This window comes from Podarcis liolepis (genome assembly GCF_965112155.1).
Source record: "Podarcis liolepis genome assembly, chromosome: 8".
Lineage (NCBI taxonomy): Eukaryota > Metazoa > Chordata > Lepidosauria > Squamata > Lacertidae > Podarcis > Podarcis liolepis.
This window is the reverse complement of record NC_139560.1, coordinates 27,252,519-27,275,944: the sequence shown is the minus strand read 5'-3', so window position 1 is coordinate 27,275,944 and position 23,426 is coordinate 27,252,519. Positions and strand designations below refer to the sequence as shown.

The window sequence follows — 23,426 nt, the reverse complement described above, 5'->3', positions numbered from 1 at the left end:
AAAATAAAAAGAACACCAATTAATAAGTATCATTTAAATCTTTAAGGTGAAGCATTAACAATTGGTATAAAATTAATACTTAAAGGAAAAAATAACACAACCTTATAGGTTTCTGAAGCAATTGCAATCTGTTCTGAGTTAACTTGTTTGGGACACAGCCTTTTCCTATTAGCACATCAGAAATCTATTGCCATAGAGAGAAGTTATTTTGCATTTCATACTCAGTAAGTTATCAGGAATATTTTTTAGTTTTTACCCAAAAGAACATGCTGTTTTCCAAAAGACACAGAACACCAATTACATTCTAAACAATGGAAGTACTGTATAGGGTATAGGATTAGTCAAACTTACTGAGATGTCCATAATAATTACATCATAAACAATTCTACAAGTTTGCTGGAGGCATACTTGCCATCATATTTAGTGTAACAATAAATGCAACCCTGATCACCACAAATTTTGTATTTTAATTGTGAAATAAAATAATAAATTGGACATTAAAAGTTACCATTTTAAAGCTATATTTTACAACTTACATTTATTGTTTTGGAATATACTTGCTCTTCTTAAAAAGGAAAAACTTGGGGGGGGGTTAAGAATCTAATATTCCAGCTCCCTTTTTTGAGGAACTCTGCTATTCCTGCTACAGTTTTTGCCTCAAAGCCTTGCCTTTAACAGAGCTTTGCAATATAGCAATTACCCCCTCCTGTTGCTGTCTTCAATGGGTTAAATGCCATTCATAAAATATATAGGTAAAAGGTAAAGGACCCCTGGACTGTTGAGTCCAGTCAAAGGCAACTATGGGATTTGGCGCTCATCTCACTTCAGGCTGAGGGAGCATATTTGCATGCATAGTAGACAATGTGGGGAATCACCTCTTGGGTCAATATATGTTTTCTTATGTAACTTTGTTCATTTGGGAACAGTGCACTATAAAGTTACCATAAAACCTTTCGGGGACGTTGCCCTTTCACAGTTAGGTCACAGCTTCCCAGGTGTAAAGAAGTACTTCCATGCACATCTGCAGTCCAATCTTGCATATGCTTGTTTTCTAAGTTCAGACGGACATGCTCCTATGTTAAGTGTGTATAAAACTCCAGCCTACATCAGTGCAGCAAGTTCCTACTACAGTTCCAAGTATCATGGAAGAATTCATGCAACAAGGCACAAATAAGATGAAAATGGACATAACTGTAACTCTATAGCTATTGATCCTTTTCGTGATCAGAATAGAATTTAAGGAAGCCAGGAACCACATTTTTTCTGCATTCAACACACTGGCTGCACTTTCTTTGTTTAGATTGACATCACCAAGGGCATGAGCATCTGTGTGTACAAATCACAGCAGAAGTTATCTAAACCAAAGAAAGGTTATTTTAATCTCCAATGACTACATATGTTGAAAGCTATTCAGTATCTCCCTCCTGGCAACGTGGGCAAGGAAAGGGATACCCATCTGGACAGACTGAGGATAGAGATAGCCCCAAACTACATACAATGGTGATAAAGCCAGGTATTTGAGCATAGATCCACCATCACCACATGTTCCTTGAGCTGTGTGTGGAATGTACAAGACAAAATCCTTGCCCCTGCTATCTTTCCCCCAATTGTGCTTCAATACCCTTTGACACTTTAAATCGGGGTGAGTACCTCAATCTACAGAAATGACACAGAGGGGCAGTGGGCTTTGTTGAGCTGCACAGCTGACATGCAGTAAAGCTACCCATCCCTGCTTTAAACCACAACACCGGATCCAATTTAAATTTGACTGGGGAATACCACTGGGGGAAAACATGGGTCAGCTGTTGCAGTGTGTAGTTTGGGTCACACCAGGGGCCTTTCCCAATGACACAGAAAAGTTTTCCATTTTTATTCTGAGATTATTTTGCAGCATTATGATGCCATGCATGATAATATGAAATGTAGGAATGAGGCTTATAAAATACATTTTGATACACACTAGCTTATGAATTCCTTTAGGACACACAAGCAAAGAGTCCCAATTTTTTGCACCACTACAACAATACCACTAGCTCTGTTCAACTGCAGGATACCATTACTGATTTAATTTAGATTACTCACAGTTAATCCAACTCCAATGAAGATAAATATCATTCCAATTGTAATATATGCACAACACCGTCTTCGTGGAAGTGCACATCCAACAGAAGAACTGCAAACAAACAGTATGCCACAGCGAGAATTAAAAAAAACCAAAAACAGTTTTGACTTTTTATAAAGGATTCATTAAAGGGTATACGTTCTACATCTCCCCTGATGGAAGTTATGAGTTTAAGCTTGTTAGAGTCTAATCTCAATCTGGATTTCAAAGTTACACCACATTCTGGAGCAAGGAAGGCTACAGATGTCCCAATTAAATTCATAGCAGCAGCAACATTGCTTACAAAAAAAATATCTGTAAGCTGTCATGTGATTGTTCAAATGCTCAAACACTCCACTAAAAGGCCAGAATGGGCTCATATGCCTAGCGTGTGACTTACTATTATTTTTTAATATCCCTGGAATGCTTTTTAATTGCCTGGTTTATGCAGCTTTACTACAATAAGTAATTTCAAAGTATTCAAACTAAATGATGAAGTCCCCTGGATACTACTTAATGTGGCTTGTACCTTGGTGCCCGGGGCTTTCCATTGGTCCTTACTTAACTAAGATGAATAAAACTACTGTGATTTGAAGGTGAATTGAAAATTCTGTAGTTTTATTTAGATGAGCTTCATAGGTCACTTTTGTTTTCTGCACACAGCTTATTGTCATGTACAAAACTTTATACATGTCATGTTGTTTGAACTACTTTGCACCTCCAGCGTGGTTAAAATTACGTATCTATACCAAGTACAGAAAGTTCTGCAGCAAGCCCAGTTATCAAGAACTATCTTGAGACTCTTCATTTCCCTCCCTCATTTTTTGTTCCTCCCTCACTTAAATGGCTTCAAAATGTGGAAGGAGGTAGAGCGTTCACCTCGCACAAGATATACCTGAACCAAGGAGTTTCCAAGTCTTTCTGTGCCTTAGTCCTCTTCCCATGTTATCATTTCATGTCACCCTTCAGTCCAAAAACCCCATCAGCTCCCCACCCTCTCCCCTCTCTTACCCTCGTGCGTACACCCACTCGTGCTCAGCCATGTACCCTTTCAACCTGGACTGGGCTCACAGATGCTGTCTGGCCACTACTTCCCTACCCTGTGTTTCATCACTCTTCTGTCAGTATGGCAAGAGGTTTCACACCACCACAAGCCTACCACATCACTAAAGTACCGTAGGAATCTGGGTGCAATTCCTGTTCTGAATTATAGTTAGAAAGTTGTAATATAGCTTCATTTTAAAATGTGCACACAACAATTTAGTCTCTGTAGCATCATGAAAATTAAGCAAAATTTCTTTCAGAGCTTTTCAATTGCAAGAATGATACAGTGCAAACTATTCACTCATTTTAGTAGCACTATTAGATGTCATTGCTACTGTTCCAGGAAGGCTGTTCTCTTACTGATACTGTTTTGTTTTGTTTTTTGTTCTAAGCCTATTATTCATCGTCAAGAAGTGTTCCAGTAAGAACGTCTATCAGGTTAATCTGTAAGCATTATCAAAATGACCATCACAACAATAATCAAAACAGGTAATAAATTGCTTTTTATTATTGTTTCTGCACTAAAATTGCTGCACTAAAGAAAGTAGCATGCATATTTTTCATATCAACAAAGAAAAACTTATTTGCTCTTGATATACTTGCTCCAAAACTGTGATTTAAAAAATACCATTTCATGCTAAATAGGAAATTAATATTTCTTTCAGCAACTGTTTCTCTCTGTATCCAAGCATTTCCAATTCAGTAATAATTTTCAATAGTTTTTGACTAAGGAAAATTAAAAATGACAAGAGAAGGGTGCATTGACATTCATTATCAGCATTTAGACATGTTTTGTTCAATGACTGAGGGATTATATTTCAAATACATATATCCCCCAAAATAACAACATTAGTAGAAGCACTTGTTGAAACTTACATTTTTTTGCAATGTGGGCACTTTGCCAAAGTGTTGAATCTCAGTTCCATCCACTGTAATAAATAAGGAAGGAAGTGCTGAAAAAATGCCAGTATGAAAACTGTTTATTTTGCTTCGTGTTAAATGTCACTGGGAATCACAGCACAATATTTTACTTCTCATGCTTCACTTAGTTTTTATTTCTCATTTCCTTCCGTCACTGGGATGCCCTTTTGCAAGCAGTATCCCCACACTCTGTGGTTTGGGATTTCCTTACAAAACGGTTTCCCATGACTTGCTGCTTACTAGGATGTCTGACGTACTATACGCTCTGTTTATAAATGGCAATAGCACTTTCATGTCACTAATGCAGCTATTACTCTTCCTACGAAACTAGACACATGCACCTCCTAGGATTATATTGTTGGTACTCCTTAGCAGTTCTTCATCCTCCAATTCGTATGTTTATTTAAAAAACCATGTGGCCTCTGGCTAAGATCAGGACCTTTTCACTCAAAACTGCAGTCCCAATGAAAACAAACAACCTACTGAACCTGCTATTAGCACCAGTATAACGATATAAGAACTCTGCTGAATCATACCAAAGGCCCATTTAGTCCAGCATCCTGTTCTCACTGTGGCCAACCAATGGGAAGACCACAAGCTATACCTGAGTGCAACAGCAATATCGCCATCTGATTTCTGGCAACTGGTATACAGAAGCACATTTCCCCAGATCCTGGAGGTAGTATACAACAATAGTCTTTTGCTCCATGAATTTGTCTAATCCCGATTTAAAGCATTTCACATTGTTGGCCATCCTTACTTACACCTTGGGAGAGCAAATGCCATAGCTTAACTATGCAGTGTATAAGAAGCACCTCCTTCTGTCTGTCCTGAATCTTCCAACTTTCAGCTTCACAAATCTGGGCTCAGACAACATGGCAGCCAGAGTCTTAACATGTTTTGCTTGTGGTGTGTTAGCAGCTGGAGCAAGAGAGGAGTGCCACAGGAACTTTTGAGCCGCATACAGCTTATTCACATTAAACCAGTGATGGGCAACCTTCAGTCCATGGGCCGAATAAGGCGTGCCAAGCTGTTTTGGGCAAACGATGCCCAGGATACCTACACTTAATGTCATATGCAGACAATTAATATAAAACAATGGTTGGGTAAGGGACATCGTCATGCAGACTACAGTTCTTGCCCTGCCTCTGCGGCATTTAAGTGCAGGTAATTCCATAATACAAATACCTAAAAACTTTTTGATGGTACATCACACCTAATATTATGTCTTGTGATGCCTAATATTGTGCCATATACATTTATGGTGTTAACTTCCTTTATAGCAACTCTGTTATTTTCATGGTAATGATGGAAATGATTAGTAAGATATCGAAGTGTGAATGCACTAATTCAAACTTGTTAGCCGACAGCTTATGCAGTTAAAGATGGTTAATGGAAAACAGGCTAAATTTAAATTTGGTCTAATAGAAATCAAAACCATCCCACTTCCTTTTTCCTCCAACTTCAAGCATTGATCAAGATCACCCCCTTTTGTCTGCAATGTTTTCCACAGAGAATGGTCTCAAGAGGAAAGGGCAACTGAAGAAAGTTACCAGAAACGAAACATGGCATGATTAAGGAAATTGCTTAATGTATTAGCATCAGAAGAGATCTTAAACCATGTCAAACTATTTGTCCATCTAATAGCCCATTATAGTCTACACTGACTGCCAGTAGCTTATGGAGAGGACTTTTACATTATCTGCAGCCTAATTATTTTAACTGAACATGCCAATGTTGAACATCTCCATCTAGACAGAAAAAAACCATATTCTTAGATGAAAAGCTGACATTTTATTAGGGAACCAACCCTAAGAATAACAGCCAACCCAGACATTGAGACCAGCTCTGGCAACTGGCAGAAGAGAAAACTAAAACATAGGCTGAATATCCTAAGGGAGTTACGAAGCCAATGCTTGACAAAAATGAGTTGGTTCTTTGAGGGCAAATAGTGATGCCTCTCGTATAAGGTATTCGGACTCTACTTACCAGGAATGTATTTCCACAGTGCCCACACACCACTCTAGTGCCTTCTGGCTGAACAGGAATTGCAGGCTGTGCTGGCTGCTCCTCTGGAATCAACATAACTGGACCAAGATTAATGATTCGCCTACTGTATGGAGAAAAGTAAACCCATCATGTCATTGTATACAGCACAGAAAAAAGGGTATTCCCTAGCCATATATCTTCAACAATGAAAGCTTGTTCCGATTTGGCCCACCTAAAATGGGCCTGTTCTAGCATCAAACCCCAAGCAACGTTTTAAGATGCAAAACAGATAAGGCAAAACTGAAAAGGTTACAATACAAACTTTGTTGTAGAGATGCATACTTTATGCATTAGTCCTCAAATATATCACCTTGCTCACTAGGCACTGATATCTAAGTTGAATGCATTGCCTTCAAGCCAGTCTTTCTCAAGCAACCCTACCACCTTGTAACTTGAAAGACCACAAAACTAAAGCAGCAATGTATACACTGTCTAAGCTCCATACCATTACACAGATAAGCCACCATTCTACTCCTTGGCTGAACCCTTTCTCAGGTGCTTGGATGCATTATTTGTAGAGGCAAATGGGTACTTTGGGGCAGTACAGAGCCCCACTGTTTCCCCAAATGTCATCAGTGTGTCAGCATCAATGACTAGTGCAGTCCTTGGCACAGAAAGAGACAGAGGCTCCTACTACTGGAAGTAGGGAGTAAGGTGTTACACAGTTCTGAACTGGGGCTCCTAGCATACATCCTACATTCTGCTGCTCCTATACCAACACAATATAGGACTAGGCATTTCATAAAACAGCAGTGTGCACTAATACATTGGCTTACTGTGTTTCTCCTGGATATATTGAACTACCCTCCTCTTTCCTATACTTCTTCGTTTTGATTTACTGCAATACTAAACACTTGGGACCAAAACTCTACTGAATATATTGAAAATTATTTCTGAACATACATTCATAGACTTGCACCATTACTGCCTATTACAAAGAGAGGTCTTATTACTTCTGTGTTATAAAGAATAAAATTAGTATTAAATCAATCTGACTTTAGGAAGTAATGATACTGTAATAGCTGTGTATCTAGCAGTTTCCCACAGAAGTACCTAGCTGGTCTGCAAAAAACACCCCTGCAGACCATCTCAGCAGGTGCAGCAGTCAGGGCCAATCAGCTGATCAGCACTGACAGCCACCTCCAGGGTGGCAGGGACTGGCTACACTGGGGGAAGGGGCTCCTGGCCAGGCACTCTGGAGTGCAGTGAATCCCAGCAGCAGCTGCAGCCAGTGACAATCAGTGCAACTGGTGCCAATTGCAGACCCTAATTTCACAAGTTTCCTCAGTGAGACAATCCCAGCGGGGCATGCAATTGGTACAAAATAAAAAAATGTGCCAAATGCAAGCCCCACCAGCTAAGAAACCATTGGGTGTGCGGTTTAAATGCACCCAATGGTTCCTTTGCAGCCACTTCTTTACTTGTTCCATTCCTAAAATAAAATATGATGTTTTTGCCTTTTATCTTGTGCAAGAAGCATCCATCTTTCTGTCTTTCCCATGATCTCTAGCACAGTAGAAGCAGAAGTTATTTTTCTTCTTCGTCCTTGGTAAAGATTGATTTAGTTCTGCAGAGGTTAGCAGCCACAAATTTATGTGAAACATTAAACAGAGAAATAGCCAGAGGCAATATTCTTTTTTTATTCTTTATACTATTTATATCACAATAGTCAGACCATTTTGTGTGTGTGAAAAACCAAAAAGAAAAAGCAAATTATAATTTGGTTTGCCCTTACCAGTTGGGTCTTGGACATCCTATCCTCCGTGACGTATCCTTACAGATAAGCAGACAATTACACGGACATCTAACATACTTTTTCCCTGAAGGAGGGTTTTTGATTGGCTACACAAAACAAGAAAAAGCAATTACATATATAATGTACTGACTGTCAAAAGAAAAATATTCTACAGTGATTAAACAGACCAACAGAAAAGTTAAAACTCAAGGTGGAAGACTACATAGATATTCAAGGCACAGCAACTGATTCTAGTATGGTGATATTTCAAATAATTTAAGGCAGGTCTGTGCCAGCACCTATTTGTTAGAGCACTTTTTACATTGCTTTTACTTTCTTTTTGTTCTTCATTCACTCTTTAGTGTTGAGTGCAATCTTGAGACTACGCAAAAACTAAATGTGCAGAAATCATAGATTTTACAAGGCTGAAATAGAGGGGGCCAAAGGGAGGATTCCACCACTTATTGAGCCTTTTCAGTGTTAGGGAGAGGAAAAAACAGAAATGTGATGAATATTAGTCAAGGTGGAAGAGGGTATGGGATATGAACAATCCAGTTTAAAAAGTCAATAGAAAAACTGCAACAGTGGGAGGGAAGTGTTAGGGCAATAGCTAGCATGCAGGACATTACAGTATTCTGCTAAGAAAAGAAAAACAGACTGCATGAAATTTAAAAAAAAAAGTACTTCTATGTTTAAAAAATAAACCACAGGCAGCATGCCACTGGGGATGGACAGAGCACAGGATGATGTTTGGACTCCACAAGCTGTTTATGGTACTATTAGGTGCAAATCACATGAAAACAGTTGTTACACACGCATATATATCCCTACATACCAATACTACTTTAACTACAGGTTAAAGGAAGTGCTGGACAAAACAAAAGCAATAAAATAACCAATAAAAATCTATAGCAAACTTCAGAAACAGTAATAAAGATTTTTGTTGCACTTCCCAGCCACATGAGCATAAATTACACATAAGCATTATGGATTGCATCCAAAGCTGTGCTAAATATCTCCATTACAGGAAGGATTTATGCTTGTTGAACAGAACTTCCCTGCATACATGCCTCCCACTAAATCTGCTCTGGGGTTTTCCCCAACCCTCTGGAGCAGATTTGGGGAGGCTGTGCACAGGATGAGGGGGAGAGGGACTTTTGTTGCACAAGTCTAAATCCTTGCCCCAACAGAACAAGTGCATCGAATACTGCCTTACGTGTCAAAGGGCTGGACCAGCATTAGCCAGTTATGTGTTAGTACAGAAAGTTTATGGACTGGGTGCACTTATTTTAATGTTTTTATATTTCCATTATATCCAGGTTTTTTGTTTTTAAAGATAGAAATGTAAGCAAGTTAATTTTAATTCCCACCATCACACACACACAGTAGAAAAAAAGAGAGGTCCACCATCTATTACCCAGCAGTCCAAAGATCTCACTTCCCTTTCTGTATCTGAAAGTGCATCTTCTAATTGTCACTCTTGTTTGGCTATCTATTTGGACATATGGACTGCTTATATTAATGTGCATGTTTAAGCCAGGATTGATGAATTATTTTTTATTAATATGAGCGAGTGGAAGATGCTCTTTTTTCTTTCTCTTACATTTTAGTGATAATAGTAGGCAGTCAGGATTTTACGCTCTTAAAATGGTGGTTTGGCAAACTATATGATCTACATAAAGCATTGCAGAAGACAGAAACTGACCACACCTGGACTGGACTGCAAATAGAGAAGCTACTCATTCAGGACTTAATTATAGGCCATGGGAACTACTATCTCCATAAATGTAGCATCTATGAATTAGTCACATCAGCATCTGGTTACTGTTTTCTACTCAAAGTGGCTTTCCTTGCATCCAAATGATCCTCATACTGCATGCTAATTCTCAGCTGCTGAGCAGTCACATCGATGTGAGTCTCTTCTATTGTGAAAGGGCATAATAAAACATGTCACGAGAGCGAGAAGCCCACAAAGTCATTTACCGTAGCTTCATTGCAATCTGTGCATTTGACAACATGCTGGTGAAGCTTCCCTTCCAAATTGATTAACGACTGGCACACACGGCAATTTATTACAGGAATGCCACTGGCATCTGGGCTGGCAATGGCGGTATACGGTGGCGGGAGTTCTGCTGCAAGGAAAGGATGAAAAGTAAAATGCATCAGAATAAGCAAACACGTGAAAGGGTTGGAGAATAATCCTAGCAATAAAATGAAAGGCAAAGCATCATAAGAATGTAAGAAGAGCTCTGCTGGATCAGACTATAAGCCCAGCAAGTTCAGCATCTTCTTCCTACACTCAATGTCCAGCTAAATGTCTGTGGGAAGTCTGTAAGCAGGATAGGAGTGCAATAAAATTTTCACCACTTCTTTATAAGCAAGATACAAGCTATCAGCCACTGATAACCTTATTTTCTGCAAATTTGTGTAAACCCCTTTTAAAGGCATTCGTGTTGGTGGCCACGACTACTTATTGTGCTAGTGAGTTCCATAGTTTAACTGTGCTGTGTTAAGTACGTGCTTCCTTTGGTCTGTCCTGTGTGTCCAACATGCAGTTGCACAGGCAACATTAAACTAATAGATAACACCAACCTTGCAGATAACCCACTTGTCCATTATGCCAAACAATACCTTTTAATCAAGGAACAGACAACTGCTGAAATCAAGACATTGTTTCACTTGAGATAAAGTACAACAGGGACTAAAGTAGTCCTCTCAGTTCCCTATCAATCTCGGCAAAAGGAAGTGTAAGGCGAAAGAGAGCAGACTAAGCCAAATTACTCTTAAGGCAGAATGAGCAACATCTCACAGATGATTAATTCATCTCCTATTTAAATTTCAACTCTTCCTCCCAGCTCTCAAATTAAATGGCAGTTCGGAAATAGCCTTGTTGAAGGCATGTCATGGTACCAAAGTGCTCCCTTGCTCTCCCCTAAGCTAAATCTGAGAAGAAGAAATGCAAACATGTTGGTTTTTTTCCTCCTGGCTTGTACCCCAATTGAGAACAAAACAAAGATTTTTTAGGTAAAATAAATATGGCTCTTTTTCCACAAAAATAATCACAGGTAACAAAAAAAAGCTAGTGTATGATCTTCCATTCTGAACTCATACTGTCCCAGGAGGAGTGAACTATGTCCTTTTTCTGATCATTTGAATATGATATCAGAAATAAACTCCTGAGCATTTCTCACTGCATTTCCAACTCCTTGTATCACAAAGGTATATTATTACAGTACCTTAAACCACCCTTTCCCCTCCATTTACTTGAATGGCTGAAGCAGCTTCTTTTTCTCCACCAAGTTGCATACCACATGTGGTTACAAAACTAGGGCGTGAGAATACAGGAGCTGCAAGGACATCCCTTCACTAAGCCGGAAAGCAATATGATGTGACAGAACAGCTCCAGTAACACTGCAAGCATTTCTGCAATACTGTAAACAGTTACAAGCAGGGAGGCAGTTGGACTACTGAAGGGCTAGGGTACAGGAGGCAAACATTAATTCCGTTCTTAATATCAAAAATGGTTAATAATAAAAAAACCTGTGATGCAACATAGCATTGTAGACTCTGATAGGAAATTAGAAAAAGAAGCCTAGATTTTATAATGCTTGCCATCACCACCACCACCCCACCAAATATATAGAACAATACTATGTAAATATTTCACATATGTATCACAATATCAACAAATAAATTTTAAAAAAATAGAAGAACAATGAGTAAAATATAAGTTTACAACTGAGCATGGGGGAAATCAGAGGGCATGCAAGGGTTCCAATACACCAGAGTTTTTCCTTTCTGTAGGGCTACAAGTGAATTGTGTGTTCCTGGAGCTCCAACCTGACCTGCAAAGTCCATCCAGACCCCGCAGATAATCATGGACACAAGAGCAAAGCCTGTTTGGTGAGTCCTCCCAGCAGAGTTTATGTTAAGGTTATGTTTTTATTATGACCTTTTTGTATTGGATCAGATTATTGTACGGTGTGTGATTTTCGTTGTATATTTTGTCGTTGTAAACCGGCTTGTTAATAGTAATAGAGAAAGGCAGTATACAACTTAAAAGTGAAATGAGATTGGGCGGGGGGTGAACTGCCCACAGTACAAAATGTTCCTGTTAGTAGGCTTTGTGTGTGGTTCTGTCCAAGACCCTTGACGTCTCCTTCCTCCCCAGGACTCTGCCAACTGTGCCTTTCATTCACTCCAGTGCCTGCTTTCCAGACATATATTTGCTTCTTCTTATACCAAAAATAGTCTTCCAAGCCTTCCTTGCTAACCCTCCTTACAAGCTTCACTGATTCCCAAACAGCCCTTCCTTCTTACTTTACGCAACAGTTTAAAGCCCCTCATCCCTCTGCCCTATGCAATGTTTTCCCCAAACATAACTGACTTTTCACTTCTCCTACAAAACCTTTGTTCTAACCTCCTTTGCAAAAACAGGTCGTTTACCTTCTGGAGAATTCACTCGCCAGCTTCAAATGCATTTGTGAAGATTTGTCTACGGTGTAAATCACAAGGAACAGAAAGCGGAGCAATTGATTATAATACAGCACCTTGCTAGGAAAGGTCAGTCATACACCCAGAGTTATCAGACCAACCCTTCAGGAAGATGCACAGGTCAACTATAAGCCCTCTATGTCAATTCAAAGTTCTGTATAGTGTCAGGTACACTGCCAATGCTTAATAATTATACGGACTACATATTTACTACAGATTAAGGTCTAAAATGAGGAACAGCATCAATAAGCACAACACAAGGGCTTTCGGAAAGGAGATGTTCTCACAATGAACAGCTTTGATGAGTCTTTGGCAGCTTCTGCTGAAGGTATCATGGGATGTTATAACTGCTTCTCCAGCAAGTGACATGATATCCACATGAATCGAACTATAACTTAACTGGTAGCATCCAACCCCAAGAACAGAAAACTCAAGTTATTTTCATACATCACTTGAAAGATGCACTCTAGTTCTCCCCGTACAGATTGGAGCTAATTGTACCAGCAGATAAAGGTAGGGAAACTTAACCTCTGTGCCCTCCTACCAACGTGTCACAGATAGTCTCAAGCACAACAAAGTTTTGTGGCACCTTAAAAGACTAACATGTTGACATGGCATAAGCTTTTGTGAACTATAGTTTACTTCATCAGGTGCATGCACCACAGCTGACTCTATACATTTCTTCATGCTCTGTTCTGGTTTCAGCACTTGAGTCTTTCCTGCATATGGATATTTTTCATAAGGGACAGGGACTATATTAGCAAAGCCATTGGAACAGCAGGCTAAGTATTGTCTCTGCTCTGATTCAAAGCAGCTCTCCAGGGACTTAGGCAGAGATCTTTCCAATCTCTACTAAAATGCTTTTAAAAATGTAACTGGATAGGTCAGAGATTTAATCTGGGACCGAATTCTACCACTAAGCTACAGCCCCTCCTTCATCAAGAGGACACTACATTTCTCAGAAATCTAAATTCTGCATGCACAGAAAAGTATCTCTTATGTGAGACATCAAAAGTATCCGCCTATACTCAGCGACTGTGTTTACCAACAGCTATTTTTGCAAGTCACCAAAATTGGCATAGAGAGACCCAAAGATGTGCCAGCTGGAGAAAGCTGAAGTATTCTTCACCTTGGCTTGGATTCCCAGGTGCCCTTTTCTACAGAATAGGGCCAATAAAAGTTATCAGAAAAGTATGTTGACCTCTGATAGCATTAAAGCCTAAAGAAATCCACCTGAGCAATTTATGGCATATTGCAGATTGTGTAAAATAGGGGGAAGAGCTACATTCGTCAAAATATGTTCAAAACTTCTCCAGCACTTGATGTCTTGAAGAATCCAAATATAGTCCAAAAAGTTTCCGCCAGGCAGTTCCTAACTTGAGCCAAGGGGCAACAGTGGCAGCTGTTCTCAAAGACATTTCTGCACAAGTCATGGAATCATGGAGCTGGAAGGGAACCTGTGGATCATCTAGTCCACCCCCCTGCCATGCAGGAATATGCAGCTGCCCCATACAGGGGTTGAACTTCCAACCTTGGCATTATCAGCACCATACTCTAACCAACTGAGCTATCCAGGCTGACAGGGAGGAAGGAGTCTTTTTGCTTTCTGGCTCAAGGGGAGAGGCTGTTGCAGGCCCATCAAACTGGGAAACACAGGTGAGTGAAGGCAAACAGACAATGCCTCACCCTCTTTGCCCTGCCATCTTCTCTCACCTGCCTGTGATCATGCTTAAGATCTCTCCTACTTAACCATGACCTACTGTATAACCATAGGACAGACCTTGGCTGCAGATCATGATTAAGAAGAGAGCATCACCATGATCCGCAGTTCGGACAACATGCTAAGCCAGACATGGCATAGCTGCCTCACTGAGCAGAGCTAAAAAGCCCAGAGAGGCCAAAGTAGACAGGTGCAAGTTCCTCTCCAGGAGCCAGCGCATCCATGTGGTCATGGTAAGTATAACATGTGAACCAGGTCTTACATGTTACGATACAAGGAAACCTAGTTTCCTTCAGCAGTAGTGGAGGCAACAGTGGCATTTAGCTTAGTCAAGCAAGGTGCATTGTGAACTGGGCAAAAGGTCAGCACAAGCTTACAAGAACCTTGTAAAACATGCATTTTAGAGGATCTCCAACACCAAGTTAGTAGCACTTCAGGAGTTTATTAGGCCAGACAAGTAAACAGAAGTAGAAGCTAGGTTAGTAAAGGATCCTGCCACTGTTTCAAACACTTCCTGGAACATAAATCAAGATTTGCCAGTAACCTGAGACATAAAGATGGGTCGATGTATTATTCAATAGAGAATATACTGGCAGGCATGAAATGTGCGTAAAACTCTTCCTTTTGTTCCCTGTTTTCTGGTTATTTCCAGTAAGTCTTGTTAGTTTTACAAGCTACAAGCCTTTCCAGCGTCCTTGAAGTAATAAAGTTTGATTCATACCATTGGCACTAACATTGAGAGATTTATAGCTGCTTATCGACGTCAATCAGCCACTCTTTTAAAAGGGGAGGTAGGAGATAATTAGGTCAAGCAAGAAGTAAAGCCAAAACTCTTCTTCTTTTTATCTTAGATCCAATTAAATAATGGGTGCACATTTTCATTCTTGGTCAAATATGAAGCCAAGGATGGAAGATACAAAACACCTATATTCTTCTTTGATTTATGTTCAGAAAAACCCAGTGTTTTCAAGAATAGTATTCCAAAATTCTACCCAGGCAGAAACCACACCAGGGTGTCAATTTCATCAGCAATAACAAGAGTAAGTGGTCCTTGATTAGGTGGAATCACATGAGTGGGATACTATAGATTCCCATTTTGATTAAAGGGGTAAAATGTGGCAGATGTAAATGCCAACAATTAAAATATTAAATTAGCATAAAACATAGCATGGTCTACCTGTTACTATCTGGTGGCCATAGATATCACTAATTCTCCATTATCGCCACCTATTCTCCACTGACTTATGAAGTACACAGGTATGCTCAGCTGCAGTAAGACACATCACTATCAGCAGGATCTCTGCTGAAAGAAAATGCATGTGGACAATCTCATTCTTCTGACAAGGCAGAACTCATTACACTAACAGCGGCATTTTGAAAAGGAGATACCGGAATGAAACAGGTTAGCATCTGTATGCCAGCTCTGACAGGCTTCCATTAAAATAATTAGCAATCTTATTATCAGGACACACAGAGACAAGGCTCCTGCAATCAAGGCCACTAGATGCATTCACTGCTCAGGAGAATTCGAAATGGCTACAGAGAAACCACAGCCTTGACACAAGTGTTGACATCTAGGCGAAGAAAGCATATGCAAGCTTTTCGTTTTTGAAAAATGAGAACACTCCTCAACTGATCCCACAGATTCTGTCTTCAGTATAATTTGTTTTGAAGTGTCTCTTTTGTGTACAGTTAACCATGTGGCACAATTGCTTTGTATTAACTGAGCAAGGCTGCAGAGCCCTATTTAGCAAGAAGTCTTTCAGCTAGTCACTTGGGCTTGCTTTTAAAATTGTACGTAAATCAAGACAAACTTCAGTACCTCGTGCACGAATTACATGAACACCCCTAGCATCCTACACCTAGTCTTCAGCTAGGGAAACCGGAAGCTAGCCCCATTCTATATGATGTTGTAATGGATGGAGCTCTGGGCAGGTAGCGGGGACGGGTTCAAATATGTTGTCAAGTTATAAAGCTCTTTGGACCAGCTACTGACTTGGATCTTAACTTCCCTGAGCAGATTTTCACTCATGCAATGGACACTTCTTACCTCTCCTGTCCCTCTGTGTCCTCCTGTGCACCACAGAAATCCACTCCAGAGGGTTGGGGGACCCTCAGAACAACACAGGACATGGGCAGGGGGCAAGCAGTCCCCCACTTGATTTTAAGTGGCGCCTTTGTATGAGTGCCAAAAGCAGTAAGGCCAGGTGGGATTGCCACTTTTTAGGCCAGTGAAGTGAACACATTTGGAATTTGAGATTGTGCTATGGGCACCACCCTCTCTGGTTGTGTCTTTCCCCCATCTCCTGAATCACACTCCCCTTTCTTGATGGTCAGAAAGCACACACACATGCACACACGCACACTTGTTACTTATCCATGATATCTGGGTAGAAGTCAGGTCCAGTAGTCTTAAAATGGATCTTCTTGAATTGGCATGATTTTACATGGGAAGCCAAAATATGCACCATCAGATAAAGTATTACACTGGTAGGCTGTCCAGTAAAAACCACATAGTTCTTGTCAGCACCACAAATACTTTGGGCACAGATCCTTGTGGATGTCCAACATCTGAGATATCACACATTCCTCATCACTTCTCAGATCCAAAGATTTATCGTCTCGTTGCACAGAAGGAACCTCCACACCATGTGCTCAGACTTCCTCACTTTATTATCAATGGCAGCACCACATGTTCATTCATTATCCATGCAAAGCAAAACTCCACCCCTGTCATTGATATTAATGAGGAAGGCTTTTTCCCTGTAACCCACAAATTCACTAGACCAGCATGGCTGTGTATAAGCTTTTACAGACAAGAGAATCCCTGGAGGATGGTCATCACTGTCTCACAATGACTATATCACATTTCACTATTATCTCTGCACCATGGTCCTTGTTTTGTGCATATGCTCTGACCAATTTCATTGTTTATCATTTCTTATCCTTTATTCACACATTTAAGTTCATTAATTTGGGAATCCATTTCTAAAGTTGGCAATAACTTTTATTATTTAAAATATCTGTTATACTGCTTAGTGTGAAGAAAATCTGAAATAGGTTCACAACATAAAAACGTACATAAAACTCATTTCCTAAAAGGACAACTATTAGAAGATGAAGAGATACAGGACTGTAGAATCTAGTGTTCATGTTCATGCCAAAGCAAAGAGCTGCTTTGTAATTATATGTCAGAAATGTGGAGGTGGAAAAAGATCTCACCCACATGTGAGTAATTAACAAAAGTATCAGCTGGATGCCTAGATTCAAAACATGGGACTTTGCACACTCTAAGAGTGTGAGAGATCCCTCAGCAGTGTTAGAAACACTCTCTGAGTTAACCAGCAGCATAGCATGGGATATAGGTTGTTAAACCCTTTCGCATATCCCTTTTAGTCTGCTTACAATTCTTGCCCCCTCTCTTTACCTATCTAGCAATGATCAGAGTGCACACACTGTTGAGTAAGTTAAAAAGCTTTACTTACTAAATCCAAATGTCTGGTTCATGAGTTATTCCATGAAGAAACAAGGAATACAAAATACTGAATATGGCATCAGACATTTGGTCTGAAATCTGGAGCTAGTTCAGACACCTCCATCCTGAGGTGGCTAGAAGAGAGTGACAGAAAGGAAGAGAAGCAGCTTCACTTCCTCCCTCACAGAGGTAAGGGGATGTGACCTAGCTGAGTCTAGGAACAGACCTCTCTGGTCTTAACCCCTTCATGTACTAACTAGCACTCATGCATAGTTATGTTTGACAGCAATTTCCCACAAGAAATATGTTAGTGTCCAGTGTTTACCAAGACACACTTCTTTGCTCAGGAATGTCCTGTTAACACTGAATGCTACCGTCCTATTTTTATTTAAATGCTAAGTATTAAAAATGTATTCATGTGCTTTCTAGTAAGAAGGAAGCTTATGTGTTTTTTTTTCTTGTCTTGTTGTCTGAAATCACTAAGGGTATTATCTAGCTAACATTTAGCACTTTTCAAGCTGCCCAGATTTCAGCACATGTAGTTTTTCAAGTACTTCACTTTGGCTTGATCACACCACAAGTACTTGCTTGCCAAATATGCAGCCAAATAATGAACTAAGTGTGGCTTTCGTCTTTCCTATCTGTTGAAGATTGTGAGGGTTATTTCTTTAGATAGGTTTTTATATATATACAGCTTGCCATTACAATTAAATCTCAAAGCAGTTTACAGAGATAGAAACAAAACTGCATTAAAACCATCTCACTTTAAAAAAAAAACCAGTGTTATGTGTATCATTAATGGTATAGTGTAGCAGAATCAATGTACTAGTCAGAGAATGCCTGAACAAACAAATGGGTTTTTAATGAAATTTGGGTGCACTCCCAAATCACAGAAAGGAGAGCATTCCAGAAGTTGGCACCGCTATAGGGAGGGTTCACTTTTGTGTTGCTGCCAGATCACATTCTGCAGGTTTACTGCCTCATTTAGTTGGAGTGCTATTATGTTCCACAGGATTTTCTTTGTACTTGACACCGGGGTTCCTAAAAATATTTTGAAGGTCATCATTTTAAATGCATGTTTTAGGTGACTTAAACCTTATTTATTTAAAAAAAAAAACTTTATATATTCTACATCTCTCATTAGGGGAAAAATGCAGTTCTAACCACGTCTACTCAGAAGTAGGTTTACTTCATTGGGGCTTATTCCTAGGTAAATGGCGTTAGGACTGCAGCCTAAATTACATGAAATCTGAATACTGTTTTCTCTTATCAGCACTGCTGGTGAATACTGTATACACCACATTATGTTGCCAAGCCTGAGCAAAGCATCGAGCTTGTATGCTCCCTCCTTCCATGCAGACACAAGGTGGATTTCAGCAGAGTTACTTTCACTTTTGCTAAAATCCCAGTTTAGGGTTATGCTTGAACCAGGGATACTGGTTTAAAACAAACTCTGCCATGTTTCATAACAAGCCAACGTCAAACTATGGCTTGTGATGCTGCCTTATTAAACTAGCCAGTTTGTTTCAAACCAGGTTTGTGACTACCATGCAACGCTAAGGTGGGATTCATTAAAAGGGAAACTAGACTTGGCTGAAGCCCACTTCCCAGCCACAAGGGCAGAGGAGAGGGAACTGTGTGAGCCCAGGCTCATGCAGGCTTGCTCCTGTGGCGCTAATACATGGTTCAGCAGTCATCATCTCTTAACTGAATCTCAGCCCTTCACAAAGGTGCTTTCCTGTGAAAATAAATATTCATGGAAAAATATATATTTGAGGTCAAGCATTTGAAACGAGGCACTAGGAGGTCATATGCTATATCAAGAGGCCATGTCCTATTTCCTTATTATGGGCTTGATTAAAAAAAAGGGCAAGCAAAATGATCAGGGGGCTGAATAATCTCTCCTATGAGGGAATATTATAGAAACATTAAAAAATTATGCCTGACTTCCCTCTCCTCTGCCCTTGTGGCTGGGAAGTGGGCTTCAGCCAAGTCTGCTTTTCCCTTTTAATGAATCCCACCTTAGCGTTGCATGGTTATCACAAACCTGGTTTGAAACAAACTGGCTAGTTTAATAAGGCAGCATCATAAGCCATAGTTTGACGTTGGCTTGTTATGAAACATGGCAGAGTTTGTTTTAAACCAGTATCCCTGGTTCAAGCATAACTCCACTTACCCAGGAGTTAGCCCCACTGAATTCAATAAATCTGGGTAACAACGAGAGCTCCCGCATATAATTTTGGAGTCCTTGGGAGTCTTCTTTTCTGGACTTTTGACTCACTGGCGTCCACTTTGGGCTTTGGAGAGGACTCCTTTTGAGCCTTGAGGACTTTCCAGCTCTCTCCCGCCATTTCAGGTTATAGTTTATTCGTGTGTTTCCCGGCACCTGCACTTAGATAACTGGAAACTACTGGTCCACACTGATTGGCAGTGGCTCTTGAGGGGTTCACTTCTCCAGGCCCTAACTGGAAATGTCAAGGATTGAAACTGAGACCTTCAGTATGCACATTAGGTGCTCTACCACTGAGCTATGTCCCGTTCCAATGTATCACTAGAAAGAACATCCACAGTGCTCACCTACATAATCTGCCATATTTCCCTGTTCTTTACCTACACAAACTCTGCTGTGTGCTCCATTTTCAAATGATATAAATATATTCTCTATATCCATACCACAAAGGATGTTCCTATTTTATCTCCTGACAATAAAAATGCTCTGACCAATAACTACCAGTCTTTGCTTCTGTTAGAAATGTGGGGCTTCATCTGCCTCTTAGTAGATAGGAACACATGAGCAAAACCACATGAGCTGCAATGAGCAAAAGGTTTGGATTGTTGGTTGCTTTGTGTTGATGTGATGTGAATGAGATCAGGGAGGCAGAGTGGAAATTAAATAAGAAAAGGAAAGAGCAATACAAAAAAGAAGTACATTCTCTTAGATCTGTATTTTGCACCCAGGGTTCTACAACCTTCTTCTAGGGATTCTGAGAAGTTCTGCAAGCTTCTGATTAAGGGCCTTCCCTTTCCTCACTTGCCCTCACCTCACTTGCCTCTAGGAGCCGAATTATCCATGAGTAACGTGTGTCCTGGTCGAGTCTCAACTAGTTTGCAGTTTTTTCTTTTCTTTTTTTTACTGAGGGAGCAGAGAAAGGGATTTGGGATTCTGATGGGTATCACAACATGTTACAGCTGTTTCTCCACCAAGATAGGAAAACCATAATCCTAGATGGGGTAATACGGCACAAACCTATGTGCACTTCCTCAGAGACAAGCCCCACTGTGTTCAATAGGGTTACTCGCTAGTTACTAGAGTGTTTTGAGGCCTAAGAAGCAGGTTTCGGATACAGTCTCTGCAGTAAATTAAAATGTTGCAATTGGTTCGATTAGCCCATTCAGGGCAGATCCACACATAATCAAAACACATCCAATGCCCATTTAAAGCACGACTTCCCTTCTAAAATCCTGGGAACTGTAGTTTGTTAAGGGTGCTGAAAATTGTTAGGAGACCCCTGTTCCCTTCACGGAGCTACAATGGCCAGAGTGGGTTAACAATCTTTCCCCCTTCCCAGGGAACTCTGGAAAATGAGAGAAGAATAAGGATCTCCAAAAAAACTTCCAGCACCCTTAACAGTTCCCAGGATTCTTTGGGGAAAGCCAAATGATTTAAACGCATAGTGCAGATGGGAGCCTTAATTTAAAATCAACAACTTGAAGGTGGCAGTTTTTCTTGATTTATGACTGAAGTTTGATTGCAAATCAATCCACCCTGCTGGCTACAGTACCTGAATTTAACTGTGTATTTTGGCTTAACCCCTTAATCTCATTAAGCAGTTGCATGTATTTTCAAACATTATACTCATTCTGCTCCAAGTCTGCCTTACAACTAAATAATAATAATCACAAAGCACCATTCAAACAAGAGCCTACCAAACAACAGAACTTTAGCTGTTGTTACAGAGCTTAAGAGACACATATTAGGGCTGAGGACTCTTTGGCCATCCAGTTGTTGCTGGACTACAGTTCCCATCTGCCCTAGTCAGCTTGGAGAGTGGTAAGGGATGATGGGAGCTATGGTCTAACAATGTCTGGAGGGCCTTAGATTCTCCATCCCTGACATGGCAGTAAATAACAGGCAGAAGCAGAAGCCTGGATCTACTAGGTCCTTAACCCTTGCTGTTGACATATCATCTGGTGAGGCCTAAACGAATCCTACTCCCTGTTCACCACTCTTAAGGATACAGCTAGTCATCAAGTTATGCAAATAAATGTCAGCTGTGATTTAAACTATCTATTCGACTGCATCGCAATCACCAACACACACCATCATAAAAAGTGGAAGGGCAAGGGTGAGATAAAGAGAGAAGGAAGGGGAAATCCTTGCACATCAGAACCTATTTTCAACAGCTGATCTCCACACTGAAACATGCAGAGTGGTGATCAAAATGAGTTTCATGGGCATATGAAGAGTGCAAATGAAAATCAGACAACCCCCATGTACCTAAAGAAGGGAAGCAAGCACTTCCAGGTCAAAGGGCACAGGTGTCAGATTCAGCTTGCTAAATCTCTATCAGAAACCACACACAGCCCACAGCCCAGCTTTGTGGAGCCTTTTTGATACTTGCATAATCTTTAATAAAATGTATTGAGATGCATTATCACGTCTCATCTCTCACATTGTAAGCCAGCCCTCTCCCTACTAACTCCGAAATGGGTGTGTGTTTTTATTTAATCAAGAAAGGCGGAGGCTGGGGAGCAGGCTGGAGAGAGAATATTTACATGTTATATCAAAGATCGAGGGCCCCCGAAGCCTCAAAAGTCGTCTCTGGTGTGCCTGACCTTGTCCTTTAGGGAAGAGCCCCCTGAATCAGCAGAACTGGAGAGGCGGGGAGCAATACGGACTGACTGAATGAAAGGCTCTTGGAAAACCTTCACTCAAGGACGCAAGAGCCATGTGGGCCGCCGATGCCTGCCCTGCCCCCCGCTCCTTCCCCCGCACACCTTAAAAGCAAAAGAGAGGGGGGGAAAGCCCCCCACTCAACTCGCGAAGAGTGCGGAAGCCTGCGTGATCGATTCTTTCCTTGCCATTAACCATGTATCCTCATGGCTGATGGAGGGGAGGGACACACAGAGAAAAGACACATTGCAAACTCATTCCTCCACCACCCCAAGAAAATCCCCGTCTTTCCTTGAATATGCAGGGAAAGAAACGGGGGGGAAACCCCTTCAATGGTACGAAACCCCAGAGGCGGGTCCCGAACCCCCCCCCCAGCAGCGAACCTGATCTGCACCCGCACAAGCCCATCTCTTCCTCTCCCCCCCCCCCGCCCCGGTAACCCAAGTTGGCACCGAGGCGAGAGGGAGTTTGGGGGGCAAACGTGCATGCAAATAATGATACGTATTAATAAATAATAATAATAAAACTCCCTCTCGAGGGTAGAAAAGGGAAGCTGGAGATTGGGGTGCGGGCAGCAAGGTGGGGCGACGCTGCCCCCCCCCCCTCGCCGTTTTTTACCTCTTGGGCTGCTGTCCGGGAAATACGGCGGGGCCGTCGGCGTCACGTTGCCCGAGCTGGGGGCTGACAGCAGCGGCGATCGCTCGTCCACCCCGTCCGCAGCCATGACTACTGCAGCAGCAACAGCAGCAGAGAGAGAGAGAGAGGCTGGCGAGGGAAGAGCCCTCTCCACACACTCGCACAATGTGCGTGTCACAAGGCGGGGGAGGGGAGAGGCAGAGCGGGGGGGGGGGGGACACACACAGAGAGACACACAAGCCCGGCTTCTCGGGGGCGGGAGAAAGCTTAGCCCCGGCTCCTTCCGAGGTGCAAGTTAATCGATGGGTCGCTTGGAGGAGGGGCTCCGAGGATTTGCTCGCTGCGGCCAAATCCCAG

General features: G+C 41.2%; 1 protein-coding gene and 1 long non-coding RNA gene across 5 annotated transcripts in view; one reads left to right on the top strand and one right to left on the bottom strand.

Annotated features, from left to right (window-relative positions):
- The window catches only part of LOC310713417, a 20,921-nt gene extending 4,868 nt beyond the window's left edge, over positions 1-16,053 (top strand). The window contains exons 2-6 of one of the 2 annotated variants that reach the window (XR_014529220.1): positions 3,538-3,634; positions 5,536-6,233; positions 11,655-11,753; positions 12,288-14,000; positions 15,315-16,053. This is a non-coding gene — a long non-coding RNA (uncharacterized lncRNA). Of the gene's footprint in view, positions 1-3,537; positions 3,635-5,535; positions 6,234-11,654 lie in introns of both variants that reach the window. The other variant, XR_014529219.1, reaches the window with a different exon arrangement.
- PIP4P2 (phosphatidylinositol-4,5-bisphosphate 4-phosphatase 2) overlaps positions 1-23,426 on the bottom strand; it is a 24,954-nt gene extending 1,528 nt beyond the window's left edge. The window contains exons 1-7 of one of the 3 annotated variants that reach the window (XM_083517434.1): positions 23,052-23,426; positions 9,834-9,982; positions 7,851-7,957; positions 6,056-6,179; positions 4,022-4,074; positions 2,083-2,173; positions 102-184 (exon numbers count right to left, since the gene is read on the bottom strand). In XM_083517434.1, coding sequence (XP_083373560.1) covers positions 102-184; positions 2,083-2,173; positions 4,022-4,074; positions 6,056-6,179; positions 7,851-7,957; positions 9,834-9,982; positions 23,052-23,157 — 713 coding nt within the window. In that variant the 5' untranslated portion in view covers positions 23,158-23,426. The remainder of the gene's footprint in view (positions 1-101; positions 185-2,082; positions 2,174-4,021; positions 4,075-6,055; positions 6,180-7,850; positions 7,958-9,833; positions 9,983-23,051) is intronic. The other 2 variants (XM_083517435.1, XM_083517436.1) reach the window with 2 other exon arrangements.